The sequence below is a fragment of the Coregonus lavaretus genome (genome assembly GCF_964263955.1).
Source record: "Coregonus lavaretus genome assembly, contig: HAP1_SCAFFOLD_515, whole genome shotgun sequence".
NCBI classification, from domain to species: domain Eukaryota; kingdom Metazoa; phylum Chordata; class Actinopteri; order Salmoniformes; family Salmonidae; genus Coregonus; species Coregonus lavaretus.
In genome coordinates this window covers 1-25,851 of record NW_028156278.1, presented here as the reverse complement: position 1 = coordinate 25,851, position 25,851 = coordinate 1, and the positions used below count along the sequence as shown (strand labels likewise).

The following is a 25,851-nucleotide window of genomic DNA, read 5'->3' as shown; positions in this document are numbered from 1 at the left end:
CATAGAGGGAGAGAGATATCATGATATTAGGACTGCTACCACTGTCATAGAGGGAGAGAGATATCATGATATTAGGACTGCTACCACTGTTATAGAGGGAGAGAGATATCATGATATTAGGACTGCTACCACTGTCATAGAGGGAGAGAGATATCATGATATTAGGACTGCTACCACTGTCATAGAGGGAGAGAGATATCATGATATTAGGACTGCTACCACTGTCATAGAGGGAGAGAGATATCATGATATTAGGACTGCTACCACTGTCATAGAGGGAGAGAGATATCATGATATTAGGACTGCTACCACTGTCATAGAGGGAGAGAGATATCATGATATTAGGACTGCTACCACTGTCATAGAGGGAGAGAGATATCATGATATTAGGACTGCTACCACTGTCATAGAGGGAGAGAGATATCATGATATTAGGACTGCTACCACTGTCATAGAGGGAGAGAGATATCATGATATTAGGACTGCTACCACTGTCATAGAGGGAGAGAGATATCATGATATTAGGACTGCTACCACTGTCATAGAGGGAGAGAGATATCATGATATTAGGACTGCTACCACTGTCATAGAGGGAGAGAGATATCATGATATTAGGACTGCTACCACTGTCATAGAGGGAGAGAGATATCATGATATTAGGACTGCTACCACTGTCATAGAGGGAGAGAGATATCATGATATTAGGACTGCTACCACTGTCATAGAGGGAGAGAGATATCATGATATTAGGACTGCTACCACTGTCATAGAGGGAGAGAGATATCATGATATTAGGACTGCTACCACTGTCATAGAGGGAGAGAGATATCATGATATTAGGACTGCTACCACTGTCATAGAGGGAGAGAGATATCATGATATTAGGACTGCTACCACTGTCATAGAGAGAGAGAGATATCATGATATTAGGACTGCTACCACTGTTATAGAGGGAGAGAGATATCATGATATTAGGACTGCTACCACTGTCATAGAGGGAGAGAGATATCATGATATTAGGACTGCTACCACTGTCATAGAGGGAGAGAGATATCATGATATTAGGACTGCTACCACTGTTATAGAGGGAGAGAGATATCATGATATTAGGACTGCTACCACTGTTATAGAGGGAGAGAGATATCATGATATTAGGACTGCTACCACTGTCATAGAGGGAGAGAGATATCATGATATTAGGACTGCTACCACTGTCATAGAGGGAGAGAGATATCATGATATTAGGACTGCTACCACTGTCATAGAGGGAGAGAGATATCATGATATTAGGACTGCTACCACTGTTATAGAGGGAGAGAGATATCATGATATTAGGACTGCTACCACTGTTATAGAGGGAGAGAGATATCATGATATTAGGACTGCTACCACTGTCATAGAGGGAGAGAGATATCATGATATTAGGACTGCTACCACTGTCATAGAGGGAGAGAGATATCATGATATTAGGACTGCTACCACTGTCATAGAGGGAGAGAGATATCATGATATTAGGACTGCTACCACTGTCATAGAGGGAGAGAGATATCATGATATTAGGACTGCTACCACTGTCATAGAGGGAGAGAGATATCATGATATTAGGACTGCTACCACTGTCATAGAGGGAGAGAGATATCATGATATTAGGACTGCTACCACTGTCATAGAGGGAGAGAGATATCATGATATTAGGACTGCTACCACTGTTATAGAGGGAGAGAGATATCATGATATTAGGACTGCTACCACTGTTATAGAGGGAGAGAGATATCATGATATTAGGACTGCTACCACTGTTATAGAGGGAGAGAGATATCATGATATTAGGACTGCTACCACTGTCATAGAGGGAGAGAGATATCATGATATTAGGACTGCTACCACTGTCATAGAGGGAGAGAGATATCATGATATTAGGACTGCTACCACTGTCATAGAGGGAGAGAGATATCATGATATTAGGACTGCTACCACTGTCATAGAGGGAGAGAGATATCATGATATTAGGACTGCTACCACTGTTATAGAGGGAGAGAGATATCATGATATTAGGACTGCTACCACTGTTATAGAGGGAGAGAGATATCATGATATTAGGACTGCTACCACTGTCATAGAGGGAGAGAGATATCATGATATTAGGACTGCTACCACTGTCATAGAGGGAGAGAGATATCATGATATTAGGACTGCTACCACTGTCATAGAGAGAGAGAGATATCATGATATTAGGACTGCTACCACTGTTATAGAGGGAGAGAGATATCATGATATTAGGACTGCTACCACTGTCATAGAGGGAGAGAGATATCATGATATTAGGACTGCTACCACTGTCATAGAGGGAGAGAGATATCATGATATTAGGACTGCTACCACTGTCATAGAGGGAGAGAGATATCATGATATTAGGACTGCTACCACTGTTATAGAGGGAGAGAGATATCATGATATTAGGACTGCTACCACTGTTATAGAGGGAGAGAGATATCATGATATTAGGACTGCTACCACTGTCATAAGCTGTGTAGAATAACGTCCCAAATGTCACCCTGTTCCCTTTATCAGGGATCATCAACGAGATTCAGCCGCCAGACCATGGTCAAGGGCCGGAACATAACTACAAATAATTTGTTGACTGCAAATTGACCACAAGAAGCCCAAACAGATATAATATCTGACTAAAACAAAACCCCATATTGACAAAGCAAAACCAGGTTTTTAGAAATGCTTGCAAATGTATTACAAATAAAACACTGAAATATCACATTTACATAAGTATTCAGACCCTTTACTCAGTACTTTGTTGAAGCACCTTTTGCAGTGATTACAACCTCGAGTCTTCTTGGGTATGACGCTAAAAGCTTGGCACACCTGTATTTGGGGAGTTTCTCCCATTTTTCTCTGCAGATCCTCTCAAGCTCTGTCAGGTTGGATGGGGAGTGTCACTGCACAGCTATTTTCAGGTCTCTCCAGAAATTGAGACTTGTCCCGAAGCCACTTCTGTGTTGTCTTGGCTGTGTGCTTAGGGTCGTTGTCCTGTTGGAAGGTGAACCTTCGCCCCAGTCTGAGGTCCTGAGCGCTCTGGAGCAGGCTTTCATCAAGGATCTCTCTGTACTTTGCTCCGTTCATCTTTCCCTCGATCCTGACTAGTCTCCCAGTCCCTGCCAACGAAAAACATCCCCACAGCATGATGCTGCCACCACCATGCTTCACCGTAGGGATGGTGCCAGGTTTCCTCCAGACGTGACGCTTGGCATTCAGGCCAAAGAGTTCAATCTTGGTTTCATCAGACCAGAGAATCTTGTTTTTCATGGTCTGAGAGTCCTTTAGGTGCCTTTTGGAAAACTCCAAGGGGGCTGTCATGTGCCTTTTACTGAGGAGTGGCTTCCGTCTGGCCACTCTACCATAAAGGCCTGATTGGTGGAGTGCTGCAGAGATGGTTGTCCTTCTGGAAGGTTCTCCCATCTCCACAGAGGAACTCTGGATCTCTGTCAGTGTGACCATTGGGTTCTTGGTCACCTCCCTGACCAAGGCCCTTCTCCCCCGATTGCTCAGTTTGGACAGGCTGCCAGCTCTAGGAAGAGTCTTGGTGGTTCAACACTTCTTCCATTTAAGAATGATGGAGGCCACGGTGTTCTTGGGGACCTTCAATGCTGCAGACATTTTTTGGTACCCTTCCCCAGATCTGTGACTCGACACCATCCTGTCTCGGAGCTCTACGGACAATTCCTTCGACCTCATGGCTTGGTTTTTGCTCTGACAACTGTGGGACCTTATATAGACAGGTGTGTGCCTTTCCAAATCATGTGCACCTGAGCTCAATTTCTAGTCTCATAGCAAAGGGTCTGAATACTTACGTAGATAAGGTATCTGATTTTTTATATGTAATAAATGTGCAACAATTTCTAAAAACATGTTTTCGCTTTGTCATTATGTGGTATTGTGTGTAGATTGATGAGGATTTTTTTGTATATAATCCGATTTAGAATAAGGCTGTAACACAACAAAATGACAAATAGGTTTTCCTTTAAAACGATAAGAAACAATTAAATTCTATGTCAATTTACAATGCAGAACAATTGCCCTATTTGGTATGTATGACTGCTAGGGCAATGAAGTTATCTACCTCAACCATTTACAGACATAGTACGCAGCTACAGTAACATGTCCATAGCGATGATAACTTTTCAGACAATACATCTCTTTTTTTTGTTATGGCTGCATCAGGTCTACCTTTTCAGACAGTAGAATTCTGCTCTGACGTAAAACGTTCTGTATTGTTTCCCTGACAACTATAAACGGGGCTGATTGATGTGTTGGTGTTTTATGGTATTGTAGCTAGATGTGTTTTATTTCTACTAAATGTCTTGGTAATTTACAGTATTTAACTAACTTTAAAGTACTTTTTTTTTAGGAGAGAGTGGTCTGTGTGCAGGCAAGAAAGCTGCACGCAGCAGCTCAATATTATTTGATTGACGTTCTGGTTGCCTAGTGGTGGACTCTAGTCCCCTTTACAGACAAGTCAAATGTCTGTTCATAGAAGAGCAGGTTTTGGGTCGGCATTTAGAAAGCCGTAGCGTCGCCTACCCTAACAGACAAAGGCAATTTCAAGGGGCCACGTTCCATTATGTCTGAAAAGTGTATTCGATACAGCGGGAAATGCATAAGTATTTTGTTTTCCGCTATGATCGGACTGTCAAAACTTACAGATACAAACTTGAAACCACTAATCTTGACAAATTGGGTGAAACTCCTGGACAGGAGGATATGTTGCCAACAGAGGCGCAATGGGAAGGTACAAGCTAAATATATTTTGCTCCCCTGCCTTTGACAAAGTGGGCACTGATGTGTTTCAGAACCGCGGACAGCAACCGCTATCCAACGCGGGAGAAAGAGCATTTGTTATAGAATAATATCATTGTTATTAGTGTTGCACCATTGTTCTTATATAATATAACCATATACAATTTCAGTAGCACATGTCTTGGAGTGATGGACTGCGCCATCCCCGTGGCCTCCATAGGGTGGCGCACAATTGGCCCAGCGTCGTCCGGGTTTGGCCGGCGTGGGCCGTCATTGCAAATAAGAATTTGTTCTTAACTGACTTGCCTAGTTAAATAAAGGTTAAATAAAAATTTAATTTAAAAAATGGATCAGTCCAATCAGACAGGAGCCAATCAGACAGGAGCCAATCAGACAGGAGCCAATCAGACAGGAGCCAATCAGACAGGTGCCAATCAGACAGGTGCCAATCAGACAGGAGCCAATCAGACAGGAGCCAATCAGACAGGAGCCAATCAGACAGGTGAACACCATTATATTTTTTCTTCTATTTTATTTTGGGGCTACTGCTCGACTAAAAGAAAATCGACCAACAGCCTATCGACCAAACAATCGACCAGTCGACTAAATGGGGTCAACCCTAGCTAGCCCTTTAGTCGCACACTGTTGCAAAACGTTTTGCGCTGTAGCAAAATGTTCGTAACAGAAAACGTTTTGCAATAAAAATGAGGGTTTCACTTGGACAAATTCAGGTAGGTCCCATCGCGTTTCTTTCGCTTCCATTTGGTTCCTGTGAAAACACCTCAGTTGGCAAACATTGTAGGGTCACCATGCTAATGAATACTCACTTCTCCAGACTCCGTAGATGCTCTCTCACCTTCTGCACCTGTCCTAGCTTGGTGTCGTTCACTACAAAGTCATCACACCTGTAACTAGAGAGAGAGAAAGAGAAAGGTCAACACCCTACCTGTAACTATAGAGAGACAAGTCAACACCCTACCTGTAACTATAGAGAGACAGGTCAACACCCTACCTGTAACTATAGAGAGACAGGTCAACACCCTACCTGTAACTATAGAGAGAGAGAGGTCAACACCCTACCTGTAACTATAGAGAGAGAGACAGGTCAACACCCTACCTGTAACTAGAGAGAGACAGGTCAACACCCTACCTGTAACTATAGAGAGACAGGTCAACACCCTACCTGTAACTAGAGAGACAGGTCAACACCCTACCTGTAACTAGAGAGAGACAGGTCAACACCCTACCTGTAACTATAGAGAGACAGGTCAACACCCTACCTGTAACTATAGAGAGACAGGTCAACACCCTACCTGTAACTAGAGAGAGACAGGTCAACACCCTACCTGTAACTAGAGAGAGACAGGTCAACACCCTACCTGTAACTAGAGAGAGACAGGTCAACACCCTACCTGTAACTAGAGAGAGAGACAGGTCAACACCCTACCTGTAACTATAGAGAGACAGGTCAACACCCTACCTGTAACTATAGAGAGACAGGTCAACACCCTACCTGTAACTATAGAGAGACAGGTCAACACCCTACCTGTAACTAGAGAGAGACAGGTCAACACCCTACCTGTAACTATAGAGAGACAGGTCAACACCCTACCTGTAACTATAGAGAGACAGGTCAACACCCTACCTGTAACTATAGAGAGACAGGTCAACACCCTGCCTGTAACTATAGAGAGACAGGTCAACACCCTACCTGTAACTATAGAGAGACAGGTCAACACCCTACCTGTAACTAGAGAGAGAGACAGGTCAACACCCTACCTGTAACTAGAGAGAGACAGGTCAACACCCTACCTGTAACTATAGAGAGACAGGTCAACACCCTACCTGTAACTATAGAGAGACAGGTCAACACCCTACCTGTAACTAGAGAGAGACAGGTCAACACCCTACCTGTAACTATAGAGAGACAGGTCAACACCCTACCTGTAACTATAGAGAGACAGGTCAACACCCTGCCTGTAACTATAGAGAGACAGGTCAACACCCTACCTGTAACTATAGAGAGACAGGTCAACACCCTACCTGTAACTAGAGAGAGAGACAGGTCAACACCCTACCTGTAACTAGAGAGAGACAGGTCAACACCCTACCTGTAACTATAGAGAGACAGGTCAACACCCTACCTGTAACTATAGAGAGACAGGTCAACACCCTACCTGTAACTAGAGAGAGACAGGTCAACACCCTACCTGTAACTATAGAGAGACAGGTCAACACCCTACCTGTAACTATAGAGAGACAGGTCAACACCCTACCTGTAACTAGAGAGAGACAGGTCAACACCCTACCTGTAACTAGAGAGAGACAGGTCAACACCCTACCTGTAACTAGAGAGAGACAGGTCAACACCCTACCTGTAACTATAGAGAGACAGGTCAACACCCTACCTGTACCTAGAGAGAGACAGGTCAACACCCTACCTGTAACTAGAGAGACAGGTCAACACCCTACCTGTAACTATAGAGAGACAGGTCAACACCCTACCTGTAACTATAGAGAGACAGGTCAACACCCTACCTGTAACTATAGAGAGACAGGTCAACACCCTACCTGTAACTATAGAGAGACAGGTCAACACCCTACCTGTAACTATAGAGAGACAGGTCAACACCCTACCTGTAACTAGAGAGACAGGTCAACACCCTACCTGTAACTAGAGAGAGACAGGTCAACACCCTACCTGTAACTATAGAGAGACAGGTCAACACCCTACCTGTAACTATAGAGAGACAGGTCAACACCCTACCTGTAACTAGAGAGAGACAGGTCAACACCCTACCTGTAACTAGAGAGAGACAGGTCAACACCCTACCTGTAACTAGAGAGAGACAGGTCAACACCCTACCTGTAACTAGAGAGAGAGACAGGTCAACACCCTACCTGTAACTATAGAGAGACAGGTCAACACCCTACCTGTAACTATAGAGAGACAGGTCAACACCCTACCTGTAACTATAGAGAGACAGGTCAACACCCTACCTGTAACTAGAGAGAGACAGGTCAACACCCTACCTGTAACTATAGAGAGACAGGTCAACACCCTGCCTGTAACTATAGAGAGACAGGTCAACACCCTACCTGTAACTATAGAGAGACAGGTCAACACCCTACCTGTAACTAGAGAGAGAGACAGGTCAACACCCTACCTGTAACTAGAGAGAGACAGGTCAACACCCTACCTGTAACTATAGAGAGACAGGTCAACACCCTACCTGTAACTATAGAGAGACAGGTCAACACCCTACCTGTAACTAGAGAGAGACAGGTCAACACCCTACCTGTAACTATAGAGAGACAGGTCAACACCCTACCTGTAACTATAGAGAGACAGGTGTACACCCTACCTGTAACTATAGAGAGACAGGTCAACACCCTACCTGTAACTAGAGAGAGACAGGTCAACACCCTACCTGTAACTAGAGAGAGACAGGTCAACACCCTACCTGTAACTAGAGAGAGACAGGTCAACACCCTACCTGTAACTATAGAGAGACAGGTCAACACCCTACCTGTACCTAGAGAGAGACAGGTCAACACCCTACCTGTAACTAGAGAGAGACAGGTCAACACCCTACCTGTAACTAGAGAGAGACAGGTCAACACCCTACCTGTAACTAGAGAGAGACAGGTCAACACCCTACCTGTAACTATAGAGAGACAGGTCAACACCCTACCTGTACCTAGAGAGAGACAGGTCAACACCCTACCTGTAACTAGAGAGACAGGTCAACACCCTACCTGTAACTATAGAGAGACAGGTCAACACCCTACCTGTAACTATAGAGAGACAGGTCAACACCCTACCTGTCACTATAGAGAGACAGGTCAACACCCTACCTGTAACTATAGAGAGACAGGTCAACACCCTACCTGTAACTATAGAGAGACAGGTCAACACCCTACCTGTAACTAGAGAGACAGGTCAACACCCTACCTGTAACTAGAGAGAGACAGGTCAACACCCTACCTGTAACTAGAGAGAGACAGGTCAACACCCTACCTGTAACTAGAGAGAGACAGATCAACACCCTACCTGTAACTATAGAGAGACAGGTCAACACCCTACCTGTAACTAGAGAGAGACAGGTCAACACCCTACCTGTAACTATAGAGAGACAGGTCAACACCCTACCTGTAACTATAGAGAGACAGGTCAACACCCTACCTGTAACTAGAGAGAGACAGGTCAACACCCTACCTGTAACTAGAGAGACAGGTCAACACCCTACCTGTAACTAGAGAGAGACAGGTCAACACCCTACCTGTAACTATAGAGAGAGATAGGTCAACACCCTACCTGTAACTAGAGAGAGACAGGTCAACACCCTACCTGTAACTAGAGAGAGACAGGTCAACACCCTACCTGTAACTAGAGAGAGACAGGTCAACACCCTACCTGTAACTATAGAGAGACAGGTCAACACCCTAACTGTAACTATAGAGAGAGACAGGTCAACACCCTACCTGTAACTAGAGAGAGACAGGTCAACACCCTACCTGTAACTAGAGAGAGACAGGTCAACACCCTACCTGTAACTAGAGAGAGACAGGTCAACACCCTACCTGTAACTATAGAGAGACAGGTCAACACCCTACCTGTAACTATAGAGAGAGACAGGTCAACACCCTACCTGTAACTATAGAGAGACAGGTCAACACCCTACCTGTAACTATAGAGAGACAGGTCAACACCCTACCTGTAACTATAGAGAGACAGGTCAACACCCTACCTGTAACTATAGAGAGACAGGTCAACACCCTACCTGTAACTAGAGAGAGACAGGTCAACACCCTACCTGTAACTAGAGAGACAGGTCAACACCCTACCTGTAACTAGAGAGAGACAGGTCAACACCCTACCTGTAACTATAGAGAGAGACAGGTCAACACCCTACCTGTAACTAGAGAGAGACAGGTCAACACCCTACCTGTAACTAGAGAGAGACAGGTCAACACCCTACCTGTAACTAGAGAGAGAAAGGTCAACACCCTACCTGTAACTAGAGAGAGACAGGTCAACACCCTACCTGTAACTATAGAGAGACAGGTCAACACCCTACCTGTAACTATAGAGAGAGACAGGTCAACACCCTACCTGTAACTAGAGAGAGACAGGTCAACACCCTACCTGTAACTAGAGAGAGACAGGTCAACACCCTACCTGTAACTAGAGAGAGACAGGTCAACACCCTACCTGTAACTATAGAGAGACAGGTCAACACCCTACCTGTAACTATAGAGAGAGACAGGTCAACACCCTACCTGTAACTATAGAGAGACAGGTCAACACCCTACCTGTAACTATAGAGAGACAGGTCAACACCCTACCTGTAACTATAGAGAGACAGGTCAACACCCTACCTGTAACTATAGAGAGACAGGTCAACACCCTACCTGTAACTATAGAGAGACAGGTCAACACCCTACCTGTAACTATAGAGAGACAGGTCAACACCCTACCTGTAACTATAGAGAGACAGGTCAACACCCTACCTGTAACTATAGAGAGACAGGTCAACACCCTACCTGTAACTATAGAGAGACAGGTCAACACCCTACCTGTAACTATAGAGAGACAGGTCAACACCCTACCTGTAACTAGAGAGAGACAGGTCAACACCCTACCTGTAACTATAGAGAGACAGGTCAACACCCTACCTGTAACTATAGAGAGACAGGTCAACACCCTACCTGTAACTAGAGAGAGAGACAGGTCAACACCCTACCTGTAACTAGAGAGAGACAGGTCAACACCCTACCTGTAACTAGAGAGAGACAGGTCAACACCCTACCTGTAACTATAGAGAGACAGGTCAACACCCTACCTGTAACTATAGAGAGACAGGTCAACACCCTACCTGTAACTAGAGAGAGACAGGTCAACACCCTACCTGTAACTATAGAGAGACAGGTCAACACCCTACCTGTAACTATAGAGAGACAGGTCAACACCCTACCTGTAACTATAGAGAGACAGGTCAACACCCTACCTGTAACTATAGAGAGACAGGTCAACACCCTACCTGTAACTATAGAGAGACAGGTCAACACCCTACCTGTAACTAGAGAGACAGGTCAACACCCTACCTGTAACTAGAGAGAGACAGGTCAACACCCTACCTGTAACTATAGAGAGACAGGTCAACACCCTACCTGTAACTATAGAGAGACAGGTCAACACCCTACCTGTAACTAGAGAGAGACAGGTCAACACCCTACCTGTAACTAGAGAGAGACAGGTCAACACCCTACCTGTAACTAGAGAGAGACAGGTCAACACCCTACCTGTAACTAGAGAGAGAGACAGGTCAACACCCTACCTGTAACTATAGAGAGACAGGTCAACACCCTACCTGTAACTATAGAGAGACAGGTCAACACCCTACCTGTAACTATAGAGAGACAGGTCAACACCCTACCTGTAACTAGAGAGAGACAGGTCAACACCCTACCTGTAACTATAGAGAGACAGGTCAACACCCTACCTGTAACTATAGAGAGACAGGTCAACACCCTACCTGTAACTATAGAGAGACAGGTCAACACCCTGCCTGTAACTATAGAGAGACAGGTCAACACCCTACCTGTAACTATAGAGAGACAGGTCAACACCCTACCTGTAACTAGAGAGAGAGACAGGTCAACACCCTACCTGTAACTAGAGAGAGACAGGTCAACACCCTACCTGTAACTATAGAGAGACAGGTCAACACCCTACCTGTAACTATAGAGAGACAGGTCAACACCCTACCTGTAACTAGAGAGAGACAGGTCAACACCCTACCTGTAACTATAGAGAGACAGGTCAACACCCTACCTGTAACTATAGAGAGACAGGTGTACACCCTACCTGTAACTATAGAGAGACAGGTCAACACCCTACCTGTAACTAGAGAGAGACAGGTCAACACCCTACCTGTAACTAGAGAGAGACAGGTCAACACCCTACCTGTAACTAGAGAGAGACAGGTCAACACCCTACCTGTAACTATAGAGAGACAGGTCAACACCCTACCTGTACCTAGAGAGAGACAGGTCAACACCCTACCTGTAACTAGAGAGACAGGTCAACACCCTACCTGTAACTATAGAGAGACAGGTCAACACCCTACCTGTAACTATAGAGAGACAGGTCAACACCCTACCTGTCACTATAGAGAGACAGGTCAACACCCTACCTGTAACTATAGAGAGACAGGTCAACACCCTACCTGTAACTATAGAGAGACAGGTCAACACCCTACCTGTAACTAGAGAGACAGGTCAACACCCTACCTGTAACTAGAGAGAGACAGGTCAACACCCTACCTGTAACTAGAGAGAGACAGGTCAACACCCTACCTGTAACTAGAGAGAGACAGGTCAACACCCTACCTGTAACTATAGAGAGACAGGTCAACACCCTACCTGTAACTAGAGAGAGACAGGTCAACACCCTACCTGTAACTATAGAGAGACAGGTCAACACCCTACCTGTAACTATAGAGAGACAGGTCAACACCCTACCTGTAACTAGAGAGAGACAGGTCAACACCCTACCTGTAACTAGAGAGACAGGTCAACACCCTACCTGTAACTAGAGAGAGACAGGTCAACACCCTACCTGTAACTATAGAGAGAGATAGGTCAACACCCTACCTGTAACTAGAGAGAGACAGGTCAACACCCTACCTGTAACTAGAGAGAGACAGGTCAACACCCTACCTGTAACTAGAGAGAGACAGGTCAACACCCTACCTGTAACTATAGAGAGACAGGTCAACACCCTAACTGTAACTATAGAGAGAGACAGGTCAACACCCTACCTGTAACTAGAGAGAGACAGGTCAACACCCTACCTGTAACTAGAGAGAGACAGGTCAACACCCTACCTGTAACTAGAGAGAGACAGGTCAACACCCTACCTGTAACTATAGAGAGACAGGTCAACACCCTACCTGTAACTATAGAGAGAGACAGGTCAACACCCTACCTGTAACTATAGAGAGACAGGTCAACACCCTACCTGTAACTATAGAGAGACAGGTCAACACCCTACCTGTAACTATAGAGAGACAGGTCAACACCCTACCTGTAACTATAGAGAGACAGGTCAACACCCTACCTGTAACTAGAGAGAGACAGGTCAACACCCTACCTGTAACTAGAGAGACAGGTCAACACCCTACCTGTAACTAGAGAGAGACAGGTCAACACCCTACCTGTAACTATAGAGAGAGACAGGTCAACACCCTACCTGTAACTAGAGAGAGACAGGTCAACACCCTACCTGTAACTAGAGAGAGACAGGTCAACACCCTACCTGTAACTAGAGAGAGAAAGGTCAACACCCTACCTGTAACTAGAGAGAGACAGGTCAACACCCTACCTGTAACTATAGAGAGAGACAGGTCAACACCCTACCTGTAACTAGAGAGAGACAGGTCAACACCCTACCTGTAACTATAGAGAGAGACAGGTCAACACCCTACCTGTAACTATAGAGAGAGACAGGTCAACACCCTACCTGTAACTAGAGAGAGACAGGTCAACACCCTACCTGTAACTAGAGAGAGACAGGTCAACACCCTACCTGTAACTATAGAGAGACAGGTCAACACCCTACCTGTAACTATAGAGAGAGACAGGTCAACACCCTACCTGTAACTATAGAGAGAGACAGGTCAACACCCTACCTGTAACTATAGAGAGACAGGTCAACACCCTACCTGTAACTATAGAGAGACAGGTCAACACCCTACCTGTAACTATAGAGAGACAGGTCAACACCCTACCTGTAACTATAGAGAGACAGGTCAACACCCTACCTGTAACTATAGAGAGACAGGTCAACACCCTACCTGTAACTATAGAGAGACAGGTCAACACCCTACCTGTAACTATAGAGAGACAGGTCAACACCCTACCTGTAACTATAGAGAGACAGGTCAACACCCTACCTGTAACTATAGAGAGACAGGTCAACACCCTACCTGTAACTAGAGAGAGACAGGTCAACACCCTACCTGTAACTAGAGAGAGACAGGTCAACACCCTACCTGTAACTATAGAGAGACAGGTCAACACCCTACCTGTAACTATAGAGAGACAGGTCAACACCCTACCTGTAACTAGAGAGAGACAGGTCAACACCCTACCTGTAACTAGAGAGAGACAGGTCAACACCCTACCTGTAACTAGAGAGAGACAGGTCAACACCCTACCTGTAACTATAGAGAGACAGGTCAACACCCTACCTGTAACTAGAGAGAGACAGGTCAACACCCTACCTGTAACTAGAGAGAGACAGGTCAACACCCTACCTGTAACTAGAGAGAGACAGGTCAACACCCTACCTGTAACTAGAGAGAGAGACAGGTCAACACCCTACCTGTAACTAGAGAGAGACAGGTCAACACCCTACCTGTAACTATAGAGAGACAGGTCAACACCCTACCTGTAACTATAGAGAGACAGGTCAACACCCTACCTGTAACTATAGAGAGACAGGTCAACACCCTACCTGTAACTAGAGAGAGACAGGTCAACACCCTACCTGTAACTATAGAGAGACAGGTCAACACCCTACCTGTAACTAGAGAGAGACAGGTCAACACCCTACCTGTAACTATAGAGAGACAGGTCAACACCCTACCTGTAACTATAGAGAGACAGGTCAACACCCTACCTGTAACTATAGAGAGACAGGTCAACACCCTACCTGTAACTATAGAGAGACAGGTCAACACCCTACCTGTAACTATAGAGAGACAGGTCAACACCCTACCTGTAACTATAGAGAGACAGGTCAACACCCTACCTGTAACTATAGAGAGACAGGTCAACACCCTACCTGTAACTATAGAGAGACAGGTCAACACCCTACCTGTAACTAGAGAGAGAGACAGGTCAACACCCTACCTGTAACTAGAGAGAGACAGGTCAACACCCTACCTGTAACTAGAGAGAGACAGGTCAACACCCTACCTGTAAATATAGAGAGACAGGTCAACACCCTACCTGTAACTATAGAGAGACAGGTCAACACCCTACCTGTAACTAGAGAGAGAGACAGGTCAACACCCTACCTGTAACTAGAGAGAGACAGGTCAACACCCTACCTGTAACTATAGAGAGACAGGTCAACACCCTACCTGTAACTATAGAGAGACAGGTCAACACCCTACCTGTAACTAGAGAGAGACAGGTCAACACCCTACCTGTAACTAGAGAGACAGGTCAACACCCTACCTGTAACTATAGAGAGACAGGTCAACACCCTACCTGTAACTATAGAGAGACAGGTCAACACCCTACCTGTCACTATAGAGAGACAGGTCAACACCCTACCTGTAACTATAGAGAGACAGGTCAACACCCTACCTGTAACTAGAGAGACAGGTCAACACCCTACCTGTAACTAGAGAGAGACAGGTCAACACCCTACCTGTAACTAGAGAGAGACAGGTCAACACCCTACCTGTAACTAGAGAGAGACAGGTCAACACCCTACCTGTAACTAGAGAGAGACAGGTCAACACCCTACCTGTAACTATAGAGAGACAGGTCAACACCCTACCTGTAACTAGAGAGACAGGTCAACACCCTACCTGTAACTAGAGAGAGACAGGTCAACACCCTACCTGTAACTATAGAGAGAGACAGGTCAACACCCTACCTGTAACTATAGAGAGAGACAGGTCAACACCCTACCTGTAACTATAGAGAGAGACAGGTCAACACCCTACCTGTAACTATAGAGAGACAGGTCAACACCCTACCTGTAACTAGAGAGAGACAGGTCAACACCCTACCTGTAACTAGAGAGAGACAGGTCAACACCCTACCTGTAACTATAGAGAGACAGGTCAACACCCTACCTGTAACTATAGAGAGACAGGTCAACACCCTACCTGTAACTATAGAGAGACAGGTCAACACCCTACCTGTAACTATAGAGAGACAGGTCAACACCCTACCTGTAACTATAGAGAGACAGGTCAACACCCTACCTGTAACTATAGAGAGACAGGTCAACACCCTACCTGTAACTATAGAGAGACAGGTCAACACCCTACCTGTAACTAGAGAGAGAGACAGGTCAACACCCTACCTGTAACTAGAGAGAGAGACAGGTCAACACCCTACCTGTAACTAGAGAGAGACAGGTCAACACCCTACCTGTAACTAGAGAGAGACAGGTCAACACCCTACCTGTAACTATAGAGAGACAGGTCAACACCCTACCTGTAACTATAGAGAGACAGGTCAACACCCTACCTGTAACTAGAGAGAGACAGGTCAACACCCTACCTGTAACTAGAGAGAGACAGGTCAACACCCTACCTGTAACTAGAGAGAGACAGGTCAACACCCTACCTGTAACTATAGAGAGACAGGTCAACACCCTACCTGTAACTATAGAGAGACAGGTCAACACCCTACCTGTAACTATAGAGACAGGTCAACACCCTACCTGTAACTAGAGAGAGACAGGTCAACACCCTACCTGTAACTATAGAGAGACAGGTCAACACCCTACCTGTAACTATAGAGAGACAGGTCAACACCCTACCTGTAACTATAGAGAGACAGGTCAACACCCTACCTGTAACTATAGAGAGACAGGTCAACACCCTACCTGTAACTATAGAGAGACAGGTCAACACCCTACCTGTAACTATAGAGAGACAGGTCAACACCCTACCTGTAACTATAGAGAGACAGGTCAACACCCTACCTGTAACTATAGAGAGACAGGTCAACACCCTACCTGTAACTATAGAGAGACAGGTCAACACCCTACCTGTAACTATAGAGAGACAGGTCAACACCCTACCTGTAACTATAGAGAGACAGGTCAAAACCCTACCTGTAACTATAGAGAGACAGGTCAACACCCTACCTGTAACTAGAGAGAGAGACAGATCAACACCCTACCTGTAACTAGAGAGAGACAGGTCAACACCCTACCTGTAACTAGAGAGAGACAGGTCAACACCCTACCTGTAACTAGAGAGAGACAGGTCAACACCCTACCTGTAACTAGAGAGAGACAGGTCAACACCCTACCTGTAACTATAGAGAGACAGGTCAACACCCTACCTGTAACTATAGAGAGACAGGTCAACACCCTACCTGTAACTATAGAGAGACAGGTCAACACCCTACCTGTAACTAGAGAGAGACAGGTCAACACCCTACCTGTAACTATAGAGAGACAGGTCAACACCCTACCTGTAACTAGAGAGAGACAGGTCAACACCCTACCTGTAACTATAGAGAGACAGGTCAACACCCTACCTGTAACTATAGAGAGACAGGTCAACACCCTACCTGTAACTATAGAGAGACAGGTCAACACCCTACCTGTAACTATAGAGAGACAGGTCAACACCCTACCTGTAACTATAGAGAGACAGGTCAACACCCTACCTGTAAACTAGAGAGAGAGACAGGTCAACACCCTACCTGTAACTAGAGAGAGACAGGTCAACACCCTACCTGTAACTAGAGAGAGACAGGTCAACACCCTACCTGTAAATATAGAGAGACAGGTCAACACCCTACCTGTAACTATAGAGAGACAGGTCAACACCCTACCTGTAACTAGAGAGAGACAGGTCAACACCCTACCTGTAACTAGAGAGAGACAGGTCAACACCCTACCTGTAACTATAGAGAGACAGGTCAACACCCTACCTGTAACTATAGAGAGACAGGTCAACACCCTACCTGTAACTAGAGAGAGACAGGTCAACACCCTACCTGTAACTAGAGAGACAGGTCAACACCCCTACCTGTAACTATAGAGAGACAGGTCAACACCCTACCTGTAACTATAGAGAGACAGGTCAACACCTTACCTGTCACTATAGAGAGACAGGTCAACACCCTACCTGTAACTATAGAGAGACAGGTCAACACCCTACCTGTAACTAGAGAGACAGGTCAACACCCTACCTGTAACTAGAGAGAGACAGGTCAACACCCTACCTGTAACTAGAGAGAGACAGGTCAACACCCTACCTGTAACTAGAGAGAGACAGGTCAACACCCTACCTGTAACTAGAGAGAGACAGGTCAACACCCTACCTGTAACTAGAGAGAGACAGGTCAACACCCTACCTGTAAATAGAGAGAGACAGGTCAACACCCTACCTGTAACTATAGAGAGACAGGTCAACACCCTACCTGTAACTATAGAGAGACAGGTCAACACCCTACCTGTAACTATAGAGAGACAGGTCAACACCCTACCTGTAACTAGAGAGACAGGTCAACACCCTACCTGTAACTAGAGAGAGACAGGTCAACACCCTACCTGTAACTATAGAGAGAGACAGGTCAACACCCTACCTGTAACTATAGAGAGAGACAGGTCAACACCCTACCTGTAACTAGAGAGAGACAGGTCAACACCCTACCTGTAACTATAGAGAGACAGGTCAACACCCTACCTGTAACTAGAGAGAGACAGGTCAACACCCTACCTGTAACTAGAGAGAGACAGGTCAACACCCTACCTGTAACTAGAGAGAGACAGGTCAACACCCTACCTGTCACTATAGAGAGACAGGTCAACACCCTACCTGTAACTATAGAGAGACAGGTCAACACCCTACCTGTAACTAGAGAGACAGGTCAACACCCTACCTGTAACTAGAGAGAGACAGGTCAACACCCTACCTGTAACTAGAGAGAGACAGGTCAACACCCTACCTGTAACTAGAGAGAGACAGGTCAACACCCTACCTGTAACTAGAGAGAGACAGGTCAACACCCTACTGTAACTATAGAGAGACAGGTCAACACCCTACCTGTAACTAGAGAGACAGGTCAACACCCTACCTGTAACTAGAGAGAGACAGGTCAACACCCTACCTGTAACTATAGAGAGAGACAGGTCAACACCCTACCTGTAACTATAGAGAGAGACAGGTCAACACCCTACCTGTAACTATAGAGAGAGACAGGTCAACACCCTACCTGTAACTATAGAGAGACAGGTCAACACCCTACCTGTAACTAGAGAGAGACAGGTCAACACCCTACCTGTAACTATAGAGAGACAGGTCAACACCCTACCTGTAACTATAGAGAGACAGGTCAACACCCTACCTGTAACTATAGAGAGACAGGTCAACACCCTACCTGTAACTATAGAGAGACAGGTCAACACCCTACCTGTAACTATAGAGAGACAGGTCAACACCCTACCTGTAACTATAGAGAGACAGGTCAACACCCTACCTGTAACTATAGAGAGACAGGTCAACACCCTACCTGTAACTAGAGAGAGAGACAGGTCAACACCCTACCTGTAACTAGAGAGAGAGACAGGTCAACACCCTACCTGTAACTAGAGAGAGACAGGTCAACACCCTACCTGTAACTAGAGAGAGACAGGTCAACACCCTACCTGTAACTATAGAGAGACAGGTCAACACCCTACCTGTAACTAGAGAGAGACAGGTCAACACCCTACCTGTAACTAGAGAGAGACAGTCAACACCCTACCTGTAACTAGAGAGAGACAGGTCAACACCCTACCTGTAACTATAGAGAGACAGGTCAACACCCTACCTGTAACTATAGAGAGACAGGTCAACACCCTACCTGTAACTATAGAGACAGGTCAACACCCTACCTGTAACTAGAGAGAGACAGGTCAACACCCTACCTGTAACTATAGAGAGACAGGTCAACACCCTACCTGTAACTATAGAGAGACAGGTCAACACCCTACCTGTAACTATAGAGAGACAGGTCAACACCCTACCTGTAACTATAGAGAGACAGGTCAACACCCTACCTGTAACTATAGAGAGACAGGTCAACACCCTACCTGTAACTATAGAGAGACAGGTCAACACCCTACCTGTAACTATAGAGAGACAGGTCAACACCCTACCTGTAACTATAGAGAGACAGGTCAACACCCTACCTGTAACTATAGAGAGACAGGTCAACACCCTACCTGTAACTATAGAGAGACAGGTCAACACCCTACCTGTAACTATAGAGAGACAGGTCAACACCCTACCTGTAACTATAGAGAGACAGGTCAAAACCCTACCTGTAACTATAGAGAGACAGGTCAACACCCTACCTGTAACTAGAGAGAGAGACAGATCAACACCCTACCTGTAACTAGAGAGAGACAGGTCAACACCCTACCTGTAACTAGAGAGAGACAGGTCAACACCCTACCTGTAACTAGAGAGAGACAGGTCAACACCCTACCTGTAACTAGAGAGAGACAGGTCAACACCCTACCTGTAACTATAGAGAGACAGGTCAACACCCTACCTGTAACTATAGAGAGACAGGTCAACACCCTACCTGTAACTATAGAGAGACAGGTCAACACCCTACCTGTAACTAGAGAGAGACAGGTCAACACCCTACCTGTAACTATAGAGAGACAGGTCAACACCCTACCTGTAACTATAGAGAGACAGGTCAACACCCTACCTGTAACTATAGAGAGACAGGTCAACACCCTACCTGTAACTATAGAGAGACAGGTCAACACCCTACCTGTAACTATAGAGAGACAGGTCAACACCCTACCTGTAACTATAGAGAGACAGGTCAACACCCTACCTGTAACTATAGAGAGACAGGTCAACACCCTACCTGTAACTAGAGAGAGAGACAGGTCAACACCCTACCTGTAACTAGAGAGAGACAGGTCAACACCCTACCTGTAACTAGAGAGAGACAGGTCAACACCCTACCTGTAAATATAGAGAGACAGGTCAACACCCTACCTGTAACTATAGAGAGACAGGTCAACACCCTACCTGTAACTAGAGAGAGAGACAGGTCAACACCCTACCTGTAACTAGAGAGAGACAGGTCAACACCCTACCTGTAACTATAGAGAGACAGGTCAACACCCTACCTGTAACTATAGAGAGACAGGTCAACACCCTACCTGTAACTAGAGAGAGACAGGTCAACACCCTACCTGTAACTAGAGAGACAGGTCAACACCCTACCTGTAACTATAGAGAGACAGGTCAACACCCTACCTGTAACTATAGAGAGACAGGTCAACACCTTACCTGTCACTATAGAGAGACAGGTCAACACCCTACCTGTAACTATAGAGAGACAGGTCAACACCCTACCTGTAACTAGAGAGAGACAGGTCAACACCCTACCTGTAACTATAGAGAGACAGGTCAACACCCTACCTGTAACTAGAGAGAGACAGGTCAACAACCTACCTGTAACTAGAGAGAGACAGGTCAACACCCTACCTGTAACTAGAGAGAGACAGGTCAACACCCTACCTGTAACTAGAGAGAGACAGGTCAACACCCTACCTGTAACTATAGAGAGACAGGTCAACATCCTACCTGTAACTATAGAGAGACAGGTCAACACCCTACCTGTAACTATAGAGAGACAGGTCAACACCCTACCTGTAACTAGAGAGAGACAGGTCAACACCCTACCTGTAACTAGAGAGAGACAGGTCAACACCCTACCTGTAACTAGAGAGAGACAGGTCAACACCCTACCTGTAACTAGAGAGAGACAGGTCAACACCCTACCTGTAACTAGAGAGAGACAGGTCAACACCCTACCTGTAACTAGAGAGAGACAAGTCAACACCCTACCTGTAACTATAGAGAGACAGGTCAACACCCTACCTGTAACTATAGAGAGACAGGTCAACACCCTACCTGTAACTATAGAGAGACAGGTCAACACCCTACCTGTAACTATAGAGACAGGTCAACACCCTACCTGTAAATATAGAGAGACAGGTCAACACCCTACCTGTAACTAGAGAGAGACAGGTCAACACCCTACCTGTAACTAGAGAGAGACAGGTCAACACCCTACCTGTAACTAGAGAGAGACAGGTCAACACCCTACCTGTAACTAGAGAGAGACAGGTCAACACCCTACCTGTAACTAGAGAGAGACAGGTCAACACCCTACCTGTAACTAGAGAGAGACAGGTCAACACCCTACCTGTAACTATAGAGAGACAGGTCAACACCCTACCTGTAACTATAGAGAGACAGGTCAACACCCTACCTGTAACTAGAGAGAGACAGGTCAACAACCTACCTGTAACTAGAGAGAGACAGGTCAACACCCTACCTGTAACTAGAGAGAGACAGGTCAACACCCTACCTGTAACTATAGAGAGACAGGTCAACACCCTACCTGTAACTATAGAGAGACAGGTCAACACCCTACCTGTAACTAGAGAGAGACAGGTCAACACCCTACCTGTAACTAGAGAGAGACAGGTCAACACCCTACCTGTAACTAGAGAGAGACAGGTCAACACCCTACCTGTAACTAGAGAGAGACAGGTCAACACCCTACCTGTAACTAGAGAGAGACAGGTCAACACCCTACCTGTAACTAGAGAGAGACAGGTCAACACCCTACCTGTAACTAGAGAGAGACAGGTCAACACCCTACCTGTAACTAGAGAGAGACAGGTCAACACCCTACCTGTAACTAGAGAGAGACAGGTCAACACCCTACCTGTAACTAGAGAGAGACAGGTCAACACCCTACCTGTAACTAGAGAGAGACAGGTCAACACCCTACCTGTAACTAGAGAGAGACAGGTCAACACCCTACCTGTAACTATAGCGAGACAGGTCAACACCCTACCTGTAACTATAGAGAGACAGGTCAACACCCTACCTGTAACTAGAGAGAGACAGGTCAACACCCTACCTGTAACTAGAGAGAGACAGGTCAACACCCTACCTGTAACTATAGAGAGACAGGTCAACACCCTACCTGTAACTATAGAGAGACAGGTCAACACCCTACCTGTAACTAGAGAGAGACTGGTCAACACCCTACCTGTAACTAGAGAGAGACAGGTCAACACCCTACCTGTAACTAGAGAGAGACAGGTCAACACCCTACCTGTCACTAGAGAGACAGGTCAACACCCTACCTGTCACTATAGAGAGACAGGTCAACACCCTACCTGTAACTATAGAGAGACAGGTCAACACCCTACCTGTAACTATAGAGAGACAGGTCAACACCCTACCTGTAACTATAGAGAGACAGGTCAACACCCTACCTGTAACTAGAGAGAGACAGGTCAACACCCTACCTGTAACTAGAGAGAGACAGGTCAACACCCTACCTGTAACTAGAGAGAGACAGGTCAACACCCTACCTGTAACTATAGAGAGACAGGTCAACACCCTACCTGTAACTAGAGAGAGACAGGTCAACACCCTACCTGTAACTAGAGAGAGACAGGTCAACACCCTACCTGTAACTATAGAGAGACAGGTCAACACCCTACCTGTAACTATAGAGAGACAGGTCAACACCCTACCTGTAACTATAGAGAGACAGGTCAACACCCTACCTGTAACTATAGAGAGACAGGTCAACACCCTACCTGTAACTAGAGAGAGACAGGTCAACACCCTACCTGTAACTAGAGAGAGACAGGTCAACACCCTACCTGTAACTAGAGAGAGACAGGTCAACACCCTACCTGTAACTAGAGAGAGACAGGTCAACACCCTACCTGTAACTAGAGAGAGACAGGTCAACACCCTACCTGTAACTAGAGAGAGACAGGTCAACACCCTACCTGTAACTAGAGAGAGACAGGTCAACACCCTACCTGTAACTAGAGAGAGACAGGTCAACACCCTACCTGTAACTAGAGAGAGACAGGTCAACACCCCACCTGTAACTAGAGAGAGACAGGTCAACACCCCACCTGTAACTAGAGAGAGACAGGTCAACACCCCACCTGTAACTAGAGAGAGACAGGTCAACACCCCACCTGTAACTAGAGAGAGACAGGTCAACACCCAACCTGTAACTAGAGAGAGACAGGTCAACACCCTACCTGTAACTAGAGAGAGACAGGTCAACACCCTACCTGTAACTAGAGAGAGACAGGTCAACACCCTACCTGTAACTAGAGAGAGACAGGTCAACACCCTACCTGTAACTAGAGAGAGACAGGTCAACACCCTACCTGTAACTAGAGAGAGACAGGTCAACACCCTACCTGTAACTAGAGAGAGACAGGTCAACACCCTACCTGTAACTAGAGAGAGACAGGTCAACACCCTACCTGTAACTAGAGAGAGACAGGTCAACACCCTACCTGTAACTAGAGAGAGACAGGTCAACACCCTACCTGTAACTAGAGAGAGACAGGTCAACACCCTACCTGTAACTAGAGAGAGACAGGTCAACACCCTACCTGTAACTAGAGAGAGACAGGTCAACACCCTACCTGTAACTAGAGAGAGACAGGTCAACACCCTACCTGTAACTAGAGAGAGACAGGTCAACACCCTACCTGTAACTAGAGAGAGACAGGTCAACACCCTACCTGTAACTATAGAGAGACAGGTCAACACCCTACCTGTAACTATAGAGAGACAGGTCAACACCCTACCTGTAACTATAGAGAGACAGGTCAACACCCTACCTGTAACTATAGAGAGACAGGTCAACACCCTACCTGTAACTAGAGAAAGACAGGTCAACACCCTACCTGTAACTAGAGAGAGACAGGTCAACACCCTACCTGTAACTGGAGAGAGACAGGTCAACACCCTACCTGTAACTAGAGAGAGACAGGTCAACACCCTACCTGTAACTAGAGAGAGACAGGTCAACACCCTACCTGTAACTAGAGAGAGACAGGTCAACACCCTACCTGTAACTATAGAGAGACAGGTCAACACCCTACCTGTAACTATAGAGAGACAGGTCAACACCTTACCTGTAACTATAGAGAGACAGGTCAACACCCTACCTGTAACTATAGAGAGACAGGTCAACACCCTACCTGTAACTATAGAGAGACAGGTCAACACCCTACCTGTAACTATAGAGAGACAGGTCAACACCCTACCTGTAACTATAGAGAGACAGGTCAACACCCTACCTGTAACTAGAGAGAGACAGGTCAACACCCTACCTGTAACTATAGAGAGACAGGTCAACACCCTACCTGTAACTATAGAGAGACAGGTCAACACCCTACCTGTAACTATAGAGAGACAGGTCAACACCCTACCTGTAACTATAGAGAGACAGGTCAACACCCTACCTGTAACTATAGAGAGACAGGTCAACACCCTACCTGTAACTATAGAGAGACAGGTCAACACCCTACCTGTAACTAGAGAGAGACAGGTCAACACCCTACCTGTAACTAGAGAGAGACAGGTCAACACCCTACCTGTAACTAGAGAGAGACAGGTCAACACCCTACCTGTAACTAGAGAGAGACAGGTCAACACCCTACCTGTAACTAGAGAGAGACAGGTCAACATCCTACCTGTAACTATAGAGAGACAGGTCAACACCCTACCTGTAACTATAGAGAGACAGGTCAACACCCTACCTGTAACTAGAGAGAGACAGGTCAACACCCTACCTGTAACTAGAGAGAGACAGGTCAACACCCTACCTGTAACTATAGAGAGACAGGTCAACACCCTACCTGTAACTATAGAGAGACAGGTCAACACCCTACCTGTAACTAGAGAGAGACAGGTCAACACCCTACCTGTAACTAGAGAGAGACAGGTCAACACCCTACCTGTAACTAGAGAGAGACAGGTCAACACCCTACCTGTAACTAGAGAGAGACAGGTCAACACCCTACCTGTAACTATAGAGATGTTCCAGGGCTGGCTGTATGCAGTAGAGTCACTATGATGTAACAAACAGAACAAGGTCCAAGGCCACAGTTCCCAGTTCTTCTCAGGTGAAGTCACTGCCCAACGGCCTCTACTAGTCTAGCACACACCGCTATCTAGCTTGGTGGTCCACCAGAAGGAGATGTAGCTGGTACAGTCCATGGAGACCAGGTGGTCCGCTCACCAGAAGGGGCTGTAGCTGGTACAGTCCATGGAGACCAGGTGGTCCACTCCCCAGAAGGAGCTGTAGCTGGTACAGTCCATGGAGACCAGGTGGTCCACCAGAAGGAGCTGTAGCTGGTACAGTCCATGGAGACCAGGTGGTCCACCAGAAGGAGCTGTAGCTGGTACA

At 46.1% G+C, this 25,851-nt stretch overlaps 1 protein-coding gene across 2 annotated transcripts in view; it reads right to left on the bottom strand.

The window, feature by feature from the left end:
• The window catches only part of usp3 (ubiquitin specific peptidase 3), a 70,230-nt gene extending 44,563 nt beyond the window's left edge, over positions 1–25,667 (bottom strand). For both annotated transcript variants that reach the window (XM_084200500.1, XM_084200501.1), the window contains exons 1-2: positions 25,633–25,667; positions 5,637–5,720 (exon numbers count right to left, since the gene is read on the bottom strand). In XM_084200500.1, coding sequence (XP_084056626.1) covers positions 5,637–5,720; positions 25,633–25,661 — 113 coding nt within the window. In that variant the 5' untranslated portion in view covers positions 25,662–25,667. The remainder of the gene's footprint in view (positions 1–5,636; positions 5,721–25,632) is intronic.
• Between the last annotated feature and the right edge of the window lie 184 nt (positions 25,668–25,851).